This window comes from Polyergus mexicanus, unplaced genomic scaffold (genome assembly GCF_030449975.1).
Source record: "Polyergus mexicanus isolate NDT 795.1 unplaced genomic scaffold, iyPolMexi1.0 SCAF_9, whole genome shotgun sequence".
Taxonomy (NCBI): domain Eukaryota; kingdom Metazoa; phylum Arthropoda; class Insecta; order Hymenoptera; family Formicidae; genus Polyergus; species Polyergus mexicanus.
This window is the reverse complement of record NW_027223329.1, coordinates 9,621,333-9,634,913: the sequence shown is the minus strand read 5'-3', so window position 1 is coordinate 9,634,913 and position 13,581 is coordinate 9,621,333. Positions and strand designations below refer to the sequence as shown.

The 13,581-nt window shown below is 36.5% G+C and overlaps 1 protein-coding gene across 7 annotated transcripts; it reads left to right on the top strand.

The window, feature by feature from the left end:
• The first annotated feature begins 364 nt into the window (after positions 1-364).
• On the top strand, positions 365-11,664 carry Rab3 (RAS oncogene family member Rab3). 7 transcript variants are annotated; one of them, XM_070301815.1, is made up of 4 exons: positions 365-828; positions 6,439-6,651; positions 6,966-7,256; positions 7,805-11,664. In XM_070301815.1, exons 2-4 carry the CDS (start codon positions 6,439-6,441, stop codon positions 7,958-7,960), a joined length of 660 nt encoding a protein of 219 aa, XP_070157916.1. In that variant the 5' UTR covers positions 365-828; the 3' UTR covers positions 7,961-11,664. The 7 variants fall into 7 exon arrangements, with proteins under 7 accessions (XP_070157916.1, XP_070157917.1, XP_070157918.1 ...); XM_070301816.1 differs by having other exon boundaries at positions 6,424-6,651; XM_070301817.1 differs by lacking the exon at positions 365-828 and adding an exon at positions 855-876.
• The last annotated feature ends 1,917 nt before the right edge of the window (positions 11,665-13,581 follow it).

Below are 13,581 nucleotides of genomic sequence, written 5' to 3'. Positions count from 1 at the left end.
TTTTAATTTGACAAAGTATTTTTTCATCTTTATGTTTAAATGTAACGGAAAATAAAAATTTTATTGAAAAAAAAAAATACTGGCGATCTCGCGGAGGATCGAGATTCAGGGCGCCGGATCGAAAGTCGCGCAAGTTGTACGAGACAAGAATTATCCGCGGCCCACATCCCCGCGGATCAACAAGTGTCCTCTCTCTCTCCACCCCGGCGAGCCCGGTGTGCTTCTATTCACGATTATATTGATGTCAGTCGGGGGTTGTTGGCGGCGCGCAGACTCAGATCCTACTACCCCCGTCGTATCGTCGTCGACGACGACGACGTGACCCCCGCCCGTCATCGTCGAAATGGTCGATATCCTTAGCTATATAGGGACAACCGACTCGGGCGGTCTACGGTGGCCGTGCGCGAGACGCTTCGCCGAGTTCGAGCAGTCCAGCACCAGTCTCGTCGCGTAATAGCTGATACGAAATAACACACCCCCTGCGTGCATCGTGTGCTGCACCGTGGTCCGCGATCGCGAGAGCCCGTTTACATCCGAAAGGGAAAACGGGTCCCCGTCTGGCGCTTCTCCCTTCGTTCGCGTCACTCAACTCCCCCGCCACCCCGTGCGCTTTAAATATTAATCGATCGATAGCCGAGCGCAGCGCAGCGCGTGGTGCATCCGTCGTCGCATCTCACGTCGCATCGACAGCCGACAACGACGACGACGACGACGACGACGACGAATCGGCGCGGGATTTCCCACATTAACGTGTCATCAAAGAGAGCGATCCGTCGTCCGCGAAGGGAGACAACCTCCTTCCCCGTCCCTAGGGAGTGATCCTTCCAGGTGACACTTTGACAATCCGCGAGAATTTTATTTGACCATCGGCAGAAAGTGAGAATTTGCGAAAGAGAAAGAGAGAGAGAGAGAGAGAGAGAGAGATTTTCTTCGAGAAAGTAAACTCGTCGCGATAGCTTGCTTATTGATTTCTCTTCAACTCTCTCTCACTCTCTCTCTCTCTCTCTCTCTCTCTCTCTCTCTCTCTCTCTCTCTCTCTCCTTTCTTTCTGTCTCTCTTGGTTTCTGCCTACTTCTCCGTCTACTCCTACTCTTAAATGTTTTATTTATTTAATTTTTTTTTCTCTCCTTCTTAGTTCTACGTAAAACGTAAAAAAATTTGACCAATATATTCAGAATGGTGGTAATTATATCTTTGCCACTCTCTTTCGCTTATTGTTATATATATATATATATATATATATATATATATATATATATAAATACACACAAGTTTTTCTAATCTTCGATATATAAATATGTCAACTCTCGAATAAAATTGATCCCTCGCGCTTTCTCGCTTTCTGTCAGCCGTGAAAACTGCGGGCATGATCGACAGACTTTTCATTCATTCGGGCTGACTTTCTGCGTTTCATGCGACGCCGTAGAATCGTCGTGACGTAGGTGGCCACCCTCCCTTCTCTCTCTCTCTCAATCAATTTCGCAAGTCGTAATCATTTATTTATTTCACGCTTCTTCCCGCGATGTTCACGGTGTTAAGATCTCGCGGAGAGATCATGTTACGTAAATAAATTTCCTCTCTGTGTACCTTTTTCTTCAAAATTAAGATGAGGAAAGCCGAGATAAGAGGACATGCTGATAAGTTAGTTACCTATCGTGCAACACCCAGCTGAGTGTGTCAGCCTTTATAATCAGGCATGATAATTACTAATAATTCTTCGGATTCAGAATGAAAATCGATATAATTAATTCTTTCCAGACATCTGGTAAATAAAAACTACCATAAATATTCTTAGAGAGAAGTCTTCTTGATAAAATAACATAAAATAAGAAAGAGCAATATTATTAATTATTCATAACATGACAAATATCTCTTATATTTTAGTTACTTTATTATTTCAATTTTATCATCATCATCCCTTTCTCTCTCTCTTATTCTTTTAATTTTAAAATTGTTAAAATATATATATATATATATTTTGTTATGTTTTATTAGTTTATTAAAGATCGATAAAATTGACAATTATTTATGATTATTTTACAGAATAAAGAAACTCGTCGTAAAACATAATCAGTTGAATATCTCGAAGGGATTAATTAATTATTCCTTTTTGGATAAAAGTAGCGGGGAACCGTTTAAAGATTTGATATTTTTGCGCTGATGCCTCTGACGTAAACCGGGGGCTCCATCTTTTACTTCCGTCGTTCATTCTACTGATGCACTGAAATCGAAACTACGTATCGGACGGCGGCGCGAGAGCGCGAGCGTGGGTGGGCACCGGGTGTAACAATCGATTTGCCTCTCCGAAAATATTTGCTCCCTCAATGCCGTTCCCCGTATCGCGAATCGGATGATTACGATATGTCCGTCGCTGCATCAACGATTCGATGAAAGGGCAACTCGTGTCCAAGTGTCATAGTCAAAGGAAAGCAAAAGATTTCTCTTCTTTTGCAATTTTTCGATTCAAATTTCACGTATACTTTAATCTCGCTTTAATTATTTTATCAGTTATTACACGTATAAATTATTTCACGAGCCGAGTTTTATTTTATGAAATTATGTATTGTATGAATTACTTAAGACGAATATCCTCGTGACACTTTTAAAGATATAAACACACGCTTCAACGAGTTTTCTCTTAAAGAAAATATGCGATAAAAGAGATCTAAGATTTGAATAATTAACATTAAAAAAAAAAAAAAAAAAAATCGAATAATATTAAACGTGTGCAACGTTTCCGCATTGATGGTAGAACTAACTTGGAAATTTCGAGCAAACCAAGTCGCCGAGAAGAAATGGACTTGTCCTGTCGCCGTGTCATCGATTTTCCGTATCTACTTGAACTCCGTAAAACGCCCGTAGGCTCAATCATCATCTGTCCATCGACAGAAACGCTCAGTTACTCAACGCCGTCCGTCACGGAAATCGTCGTAACATTGTACAACAATGCACACAGGTGATACGGCGGCGTTAACATACTTGCGCTTTTCTTTACGAGAACCGATGGTAGTTAACGTTGACACGACATACGGCGACCGATATCGTTATCGCACACGGAAAACCTTGTCCTACTTTTATTCAACCATAGTACACCGTATCATACATATGTTTAAGTGCGTGTAAGCGCGTGACGCAATCTTCCGGATGAGATTTTATACTTTTATCGCGCGCTTCTCATCAAATAATTACATACATCTATACATGCAGTATAGCTCGCGCGATCGTCTCGATTGGATCCGTTTTAATAATATTCGTGACGTGTTTCCGGGAAGAAGATTTACGGATTCGAAATAAGCTGAGAAAAATTGCAAGTGTGGCTAATCAGGGATTCGGTTCATTCAATCGAGAATGTCGAGGCATCGATAATGTTTCAATCATATGTAAGCGAAAGTAAAGAGAGAAATTAGATTTCGCACAAGAATACAAATATAAAATTTTGTATCGTTTAATTCGGTGGAAAAGAAAATGTTAAATTTTAGAGATTCAGAAAAATATCATTTCTATAAAAAGAGATTTATTCTAGTCAAGAATTTTAATTCGATATTTTCTGCCAACAATAAGAGATTTATAATCAATAAAAAGTTTCGCTCTCTGAAAAAAATAGAATAAGTCGAGTTTTTTTTTTTTTTTTTTTTTTTTTTTTTTTACATGAAACTTCGAGTTAAAGAGTGGGTTTGTCGGCGAAACGGATCGTACACTTTTACTTGTAAAATAACTCCGGACAACGAATCGAGCGTGATAATCGATAGGAACCTGCTTACCGGATCTAAAAGTTTCTCGGTTTACCCGCGGTTTTACATTCGCGTAGGGTATTTATAACTCTTGATCCACACCGATATTTATTTCCCACTACTAGTATAGCCGTGTAACTTTTGACGAGTCGGTAATCGATGAGTTTCGAAACTTTTTCTCTCTTACATTTTACATATCTCCGCTATATATGTCTCGCGTCACTTCCGCATCGAAAGAAAGAGAGAAAAAGCGAACTATGAAAGACTATACTTTCGTTAATTACTGTAACGTTAAGTAGATTACATTGAAACTATGTTTTTATCTCTTCTTATAAAACTATCGATTTCTCTTTAGTAAGAATTTTTAACGATTCTTAAGGTATACGTACGCGAGCTTTCAAAAATAAATATCTGCTAAAGTAAATGTAGTCAATAAAATTTCACTCTATTAATTCAGTTTCAGGTAGAGAGAAAGAGAGAGAGAGAGAGAGAGAGAGAGAGAAATTTAATTCTAATAGAAAATTTTAATTTAAGCTAAAGAATATTTATATACGAAATAACAATTTAGAATGTGTAAAGAAAGATAACTGGCGCGAGGTAGGTATCGTATTTGCCGATAAAATGTCAGATAAGGTTTGTACGATTTCAATTATTCATTAAGCAAATATCCAAGAAAGACGAATGAAGGGAATGAATCGAGGCGACGTGAACGCGACTGTACGCACCTGCGCGGACCGCGGACTATCGCGGGTGCGATTATCGCCGTCGACGCGTACGCGCCGGAAGCAATATATGCGTATACCGCACCGCGTAGAAAGAAAGAAAGATAGAAGGTGAAACGTGGCCACGTCGTTCGCTAATCGAGCCGACCTGAATAAATTTCCGCGATGCGGTTCGTCGTGGATGCGAACAGAGTGCGCACCATCGTGCAGCAATTTTCTTTCACTATTCAGAATCGTCCGCGAATTATGCTCGGTTACATCAATTAAGCGCAGTTTAGTGATTAAAAAGACGATATATTGGGATTTCGCGTCGGTGCCGAAGAGGAATGAACACAGTGAACGTGTCGAAATGATGATCGATAGTAATTATAACAGCCGATAATTCTCCAACGTACTGGTTTTCGAAAGGAGAATTACAATTAGTCGAGTCTTGTACGGGCACAGTTAATTGATAATTTTGCCCAAGTAAGCTGACGAACGCGCTTGATGAAACGGTTAATAAAACAAGACTAGAAGCGATTAACGAAGCAGTTGATGAGTTTTACTTGACGAAACGTGTAAGGGAGGTTTAATTAAATGGTAAATAAATTGGAGTGTCGATAAAGCGAGATCGCGAAAGACGATTTAAGATAAAATGAATAATAAATTGCAGTTAATAAAACGAGACTATAGAGGGCAAGAAAATTGAGAGAATTCGTTCCCGTTAATGTGTTCGAAGACCCGCAATAAAGGAAGAGCGAAGGACGTGAAAGATCGATCGGGTGTGTCACATCGTGATACACGTTACGTGTAAAATGTCGAGGAAGTGCGAGAACGTATCCTCCGCGCCGGTTAAGGACTCAGTTTTCGAGCTACGTACGCGGATGGCCCGGATGCTGTCCATCGTCGATATTACCTCGCAGAAGAATAATACGGTATCGGAATATCGACTCGATATGTTTCTATTGCGTTTCGAATAAGGGAGAAACTAACAGAGAAAAAAAAAAAAAAAACGCGCGAAAGAAAATTCAATAGATTTCAATTAAGACTTTACACACGCGATAATATTGACGATTTATAAATTCCACGATCGAGTAACTTAATTGAGCTAGTAATTTAACTGAGAGATTTATAAGACTAATGAGTTGCAGTGTTACAGGATAGCGAAGTTGACAGACACGGGATTGAGATGGTTACGAAAAGCCAATGAAATATAATATTATATTTCCTTTAATGCTTTAAATTTAATTATTTATTTATTTAACGTATTATATCTCTCGAAAAGGAACGAGAGAGTTTTAGATATCTTATAAAACTTCTTATTCATTTTTAGTATATGTAACTTTTTTCTGTCAAACGATTAATTTATCATTCAGTGACATTTATTAATCTCACTGAATCGATGAACTAAAATTGAATTTCCGAATAAGATTTCGAGTAAAGCTGTACTAACCTTCTCTCGTATAGGGTTTTTATATATTGCGGCCTGGCCTCTAATTCTTCGATATTTTTATCCAATATTTTCTCGAACGTGATCATGCGGTTCGATAAACTGTGACGAATCATGCATCGTAAACTCATCTGTTGCATCGAACAGCTTTTCCTCTTGACCATCACGTGTGTAATTTTACAACACGGGCATGTGCAAAGCTAATCGAAATGCAAGAGTCTCATCGCATTATCCTCTTCCTCGAATCGCCGATCCATAAACGAGAGTGTCACGAAGTCTGAAAAAATAATATATATATATTATTTCGATGTAAAAATTTTTCTATAATCATTAATCATACTGTATATATATAATCATAAATCCAATATTTCCGAACTTTTATTAAAAATCCTAGGATCCCGCTCCAGAGAAATTAATAAATCTTTTATGTACAATTCTTTTTAATTCGTATAAATAAAAAAGAAAAGAATAATAATTTATACACATATATAATCTAGAAATCTTCTTTATAAATTAAAAAAATTTTTTAAATCTTCTAAAGCTGACTCCTTCGCAGATGGCGCGTCAGGATGGCAGAGATGCCGCGGATCAGAACTTCGATTACATGTTCAAACTGCTGATAATCGGCAACTCATCCGTAGGAAAGACCTCCTTCCTTTTTCGTTACGCGGATGATTCCTTTACCTCTGCTTTCGTGTCAACCGTAGGGATCGACTTTAAGGTGAAGACCGTCTTCAGACACGACAAAAGGGTCAAGTTACAGATCTGGGTCAGTATATCTTTATTCGTCCGTTCATCATCGCGCCTAACTATTGTAGAAAGGCTTATATAACAAATATTTTCCATGATAATTGTACGTGTATAAAAAATAATGATTTGCATGTATTATAAACTCGAATTATGAATGTATCGCTTCTACTTATTTTAACTGATATTTTTGAAACTTTTCCTTCGCATATTATTTGACGAATATCAACATTTAAATACAAGCAAAAAATAATGCTGATTACACTCATTTATCTCGCGCAGAACTGCGTTACGCTTATTGATTCCTTGATTTATTGATTGATTATCCTTATACAGGACACGGCGGGTCAGGAGAGATACAGAACGATCACGACGGCCTATTACAGAGGCGCAATGGGTTTCATTTTAATGTACGACATCACAAACGAGGAATCCTTTAACTCAGTCCAGGACTGGATCACACAAATAAAGAATTATTCGTGGGACAACGCCCAGGTAATCCTCGTGGGCAACAAATGCGATATGGAAGAAGAGAGGGTGATTAGCTCCGAAAGAGGTAAACAGTTGGCGGAACAATTAGGGGTACGATTCTTCGAGACCTCGGCCAAGGAGAACATCAATGTTAAGGTATGTATGTGTCGCGTGTCGCAAAAAGATTCGATAAATCGCCCCAATTTCATAAATGAGATTAAATTCTCGAAATACAAATTTCGCATTAACTGTCTTTAGTTATAAAAGAAAATTGAAAAAAAAAAAAGGTTATTTTCCTCGTTTCTATTGGCTTATGTAATTTACATAAGATAACGTAAAAGCTATAATTGGGAATTTAGTTGAATGTTCGTAGTAAGTTCTTGATAAAATAGCGTATTTCCTTTAAGAAAGTAACTTGTTGCGTTTCAAAATGCGATGACAAATTTCTATTTATTTGAAAAAAGATTTTATTTTTTCAATTATTTTTTGATCGAATAATTTTTTTGCTTGTTCTTCTATGAATGAACATAATTCAAAGATCCTTGCGAAAATTTTTGAAATGCCGTTTCACAAATCTCTGATATACAATCTTCTACTTTATCGTGCCACGAGAACACGCGGATATCGATCCCACCTGTCGCGAGGTCACACGTATGATCGATTCTCTCTCTCTCTCTCTCTCTCTCTCTTTCTCGTTTCAACAGGCGGTGTTCGAGACACTGGTGGATATAATATGCGACAAGATGAGCGAATCATTGGACAATGATCCGACCCTGATGGCGAGTGGTATGGGCCAGACCAAGGGTCAACGACTTACCGATCAGCCGACCAACCCAGCGAACACTAACTGTAATTGCTAAAAAAAATATGGCGACACGCAGAAGAGAGGCAAAAGAACCCAGAGAGATCGTATGTGTGTGTTGCACATGTGTGTTGCGTATGTTAGAATGAGAGGATAAGAAAAAAAGGAGGAAAAAGAGGAGAGGAAGTGTCGCGTGTGCGACGCTGACGAGTCAACTAGTCCACTTACTTCGTCGTTCCTTCGTTACATTATTTATTTCGGAGGCCTTTCGTTCTCATTTATTTCCTTTTATCCTTTCTCGGCGCGAGATGATATGTAAAATGAATCTAATGTACGCTATAATTATATATACATATATATGTATACACATAACGATTGTGATCATCGATATACGACCGAAGATTAACGACCGCAATCGGCCGTGGTCCTCCTTTCGGTTCATTCGCTTGATAGAAATCAGGGATGGACTTTGATAAGTTGAGATTTCTATGCCGCAGACACGCTGATCATTAGGTTTTGTTATTAGAAATAAATATAACATCAATTACGGTTATTAACGGTAGTTATTAATGATATCTGCTCCTTAAATTACTAAAATTTATTTAAACTTAATTCAGATATTTAATCGATCTCTCTTATTTTCTTTTAAAGAATCAAAGAAGATTCAATTAACTCACAATTGATCATTCGAATGAAAACGAAAATCTTTAAAGCAACAAAAGTAAGACTTAAAATATCTGTGCTTTTTATCATATATATGTTCCTTTCTTACAATCTTATTAAGAAATTAATTTTATAAAGCTTAAGATTTTTTTATATATTAACTAAAATATCTTGCTCATCGAGATTATTCTCGTGTATCTGGCATCGAAATCTGGGCTCAATGAAATAATGCAGATTTCGATTTCTGTTACTGTTTGTGAGAAGAAAAAGAGATAGAAAATGACGCGAGGAAAAGAAGATATTAGAAGTACGGGGAAAAAAAAAAAAAAAAAAGAACCACATTGTATTATTTCGCGGTTGATAATAATTAATGACGATGATCATTGTAGCGGGAACGATGTTGCTCACTCGATGTTTGGCATCATAGATTCATGCAGAAAAATCGGACACGACCGAAGGGAGTGACTCAAGTCCGTGCATTAAATAAAACGCGCCCAAAAAAGTCTGACAATAAGCGTCAATCATTCGACAAAATTACACAAGTTCTGAATATCGAGTAATCGGAGACGTATAATAAATGAAAGATTAAAATACAAGAGCGATATAAGATACGCGAGAATGAACAATTGCTTTAGCGATTATTACGTTAATATTTGTTGTAATACACGTGGAAGCGATTGAATAAGATTCACATAATCAATCTATAATCAGATATTCTATAAAAGAAAAAAATATAATATAAGAAAAAAAAATATTTAAACATATAAAATAAAATAAAAAACTCTTTCAACGATATCACGCTTGAAAAAATTCAAGTAATATGCTTCTAAGGAGAATCTCTTAGTTTTCTCTTTTAAAGACATAAAGTATTTCGTTAGCAAACTTTTTCAATACTTGAAATATTTTTTTAACCGATAATATTCGATTATTCACGCGCAATCGATGATTCATTAATGTATATATTTGCAGCGAGTATAACTATCGTAATTTAGATATAAAGTGTCACGAGATGACAATGATAACGCCGATTAAATATGCACAATTTATTTTCGCCCACGGAAAAAAGTCCAAGTATTTTAAAATCTAGCGTTTGGATACCAAATACATTTTTTTTTTTTTTGTTGCGACTGAAATATATCTTCGCGGTTTTTTAAGGTGTCGTCTATGCAAATTGATTATAACGTCAAACGTTTCTGAAAAGTTTTTCATTGCATTTATTATTATTTTATTTTTCATTCATCTTTAACTAATATAATTTCTTTGACGTCTCCTTTTTTTTTTGTTGAGAGAGAGAGAGAGAGAGAGAGAGAAAATGAAATAATATTTATCAATAAAAAGCGATAAGAGACTTGTGTATCGCAAGAGAAAATTCATTTCTGTGCAGTTCTCCTTATAGCTACCTTTATAGCTAGTTTAACCAATTATCTATTTAATTATCCATTCGAATAAAATGACAAGATTATGATCGCGGAAGAAAATGTCGCCTTCGATGAAATATAAAATGTTAAATCTCTGAATTTTCGGGACAACGCAATGTCGCAGTATAATGTAACGTGATCGATAATCATCACTCGGCGACTTCATATAATGAATCGACCTCGAAATGACACTCTTCGCAAAATTATTGAAAGGGAAAGCATTAGCGAATGTTAATATCGGTATCGACAAAGGTCGAGATAACGATAGGGCCGTGTACGACGATATTGCAAAGCATCTAGAAAGGAACCAGGAGCATCGATCTGGCGTCAATTATCGAGAAGTACCGACGTTCCGCTACTATTACTACTACTTCGGTCATCATCCGGCGTTAAATCTATCTACCTATCTACTATAGGCAAGCTGCCCTCTGTACATAAGTGAGATAATAAAAAGGTATCTATTATGTATCACTGAATCTGTAATAAGGTGTAATGTGTAATGCGTTAATTTAGCGAGAAGAGCATGCCAGAAATCACGCGACCCGCGACACCGGACACGATTAATTAATTGACATGGTGCGATTAATCGATCGCAGATGTTGCGAATTGTCAACGGCGATCGAGAGCGATGTTCTCGATCGAGCGATTGAAAACGAGAAACAGAGCAAGAGAGAAACAACTAACGTGATAAAAAAAAAAAAAAAAAAAAAAAACACAGTTATTAATGAATATTTGCACTATCGTAATTTCGACAAAAGTTCGTATCTTTGTTATACATAGACGTGCAAAAATCTTACGCCAATTATCGCATTCCCGAATTATTTGCAGATCCCGTTACAGATTTTTATCTATAGCATTAAAATCCAAAATAAAATCGAAATTATACAGAATTTATAGATCTCTGTTTTTTATAAACAGAAATATTCTTCCGGTTGTCGCGGATATTTGTATGTATGTATTGTACGGTGTGTAAACTGTACTATATATATACGCCTAATATTAACTATAATTACGTTAACGATAAAACAATAATCTATCACTACAGACACATACACGATGCGCGCGCACACACATATACAATATCACATCAAGAAAAAGAATATAACATGAAAAGATACACATGAAAGAGATAAATTCACATAACAGGCATTACACGTTGACCATTTGTAACAAAACAATTGTATTCTAAATAAGCTGTATAATTGTAGCAAAAGTCAATCATGGATGTTTTCAACGATCGCTACGTCGTATATGTTAATTATACATGTATATGTGCACAATCCGTTAATGACGCTGATTCCGAGAGAGAGAGAGAGAGAGAGAGAGAGAGAGAGTGTGTATGTAAGCATGTGAGAAAAATTGAGAAACAGAGAGAAAGAATGAGCAAAAGAAAATGAGAGGATGTAACACAGAAACTACTTTGCAATGAGAAAATTTGACGTAGCGACAAATGTAAACAATATATATATATATATATATATACATATACATACATATTTAAAAAAAATGACAGAGCTAATTGTGTATCGCTCGTGTTGCATGTGCAATATGTACGCGTGTACATACGTGAGAGAATAGCGAGCGAGAGAGAGACAGAGAGAGAGAGACAGAGAGAGAGAGAGGGAGAGAGGGAGGGAGAGAGAGAGAGAGAGAGAGAGAGAGAGAGAGAGAGAGAGAGAGAGATAAGAAAGAAAAACGAATAGTGGAGTAAATCTATAATTTGCAACACGTGTACAAATCATTGACAATTCGGAGGACCAATTGGTAGATGCAGTTGGCAGTCGCTTATCGCGATCTCGCTCAATTGTGACACGACTCTCGATTATAGTCTTTACCCGAATTCTATCGTTACTCGCTCTGCGAAAAAAATTGACGAATGAGGAAACAAATCGTAAACTTCAACCTTGTTCCTCTATCAAACGGAAATGTGTAATCTAAAGAATGAATTTAGAATGTTCTTAGAAATCATTTCGAACTTCTTTCTAATTGATAAAGAGAAAATATAAAGATACAAAAATTGAAAGCCGATTCTCCTTTCACGCCAAGCGCCCATAATTCAAGATTCCGAAAGTAAAATCTTATGGATTCTTTCGTCTATTTTCCGCAGAGTGTTTTCATATCATTTCGTATCAACCACTGAATCCTCCGATCAACTCCGAAAGGATTATCGAGTGTTTCGCAAAATACCCGACGAGATCTCTTGTTATAAACGTCGACGATACGATAAGACACACTGTCAATTCATTTCGCGAAAAGGAGAGAAAGAGATGTGTGTTTACGACTGCATCATCGCTACCTGTCATTCCTGCCTTGCATAGAGCATATCGTTAAAAGATTCTCGGTCATCGTCGCCCGTCGATGGAATTTGCGCAATTTATCGCGATGGAGAGTGACTTTTCCTTCTCCCCGAATATTTAGGACGATGAAGCTTCATTGTACGCCAGTGTGTATCAAGCATCGATCATATATATAGACAGAGCTTAATTGTATAGAAACAAATACAGTCAGCAATATCGATTTTCTCCACGGGAGATAACGTTGTGCCGCTTCTTGCGTTTTTTTCTCCAACGAACCTGCTCAAACGAATGTTCCTCAAGAGGCGAAAGGTAAGAAGGATGTGAGAAAATATTTAGAAACTCTCTCTCTCTCTCTCTATACACGCTACGAGCGAATATTTAAATAAAAAACTTATTAAATAATATTAATACAGTGAAATAAATTGGTTTTTTTTTTTTTTTTTGCTTTCCTTTATCGGTGAGAATGCTTGCAAAGATGAACAATCAAGAAATTTAAGCTTAATTCAAATAAATTCAATTTAAACATTGGTCATAATTGTTTGTAGCTATTTTACATGTTAAGAGAATATCCAAATTCAAGTAATTTAATTCTTTCTCTGCTCAGCGTAAAAATAGAAGCGCGTCATTGGAAAGACGTACCTACATTTACCCCTCTCTCTCTCTAAAATTACGTACGAACGCAAAATTAGCACAAAATCCGACAGTCTGTCGTAATCGTATCCAATTCCGACACTATATATCCCGGTGTTGAAAGGACACCCATTTTGCAAGATTAGCAAGAAATAAAAAAGTAATCATGTCGGAGAAAAAGTGAAACGTCATTATCCGTCAAACTACGATATTTTTTTATTTATGATTGAATTAATGTGTAATTATATTATTAACAAGATACAGAATACTGTTATAATGAATTCATCCGTTATATGTTAAATCGTCTCAAAATTTTTAATTTTATTTCAAATCACGTCCTACTTTTTCTTTTTAAATACGTTATTTCATTATCGATTATATCTGTATTTAAGATCCATATATTTTCTCTACAATAGAATACTTTGTAATAAATGTAGCATCGATAAGATAGGGCGCTTTAAAATTCACATCTACACAAAGTAATCGTCGGAACATTTTCGTAAAATTTATGGACGATGCAGATGTCATTGTGAATAAAATATAGTGAGAATATCGTCCTGGAACTTGGCAATCGTCCACAGATGAAATTTCGACACTTTTAAAGGCCCCAAAGTGATAACCGTCGTTATAGATAAAACTAAGATATTAATGAATGGCAAATCAAAGTACAA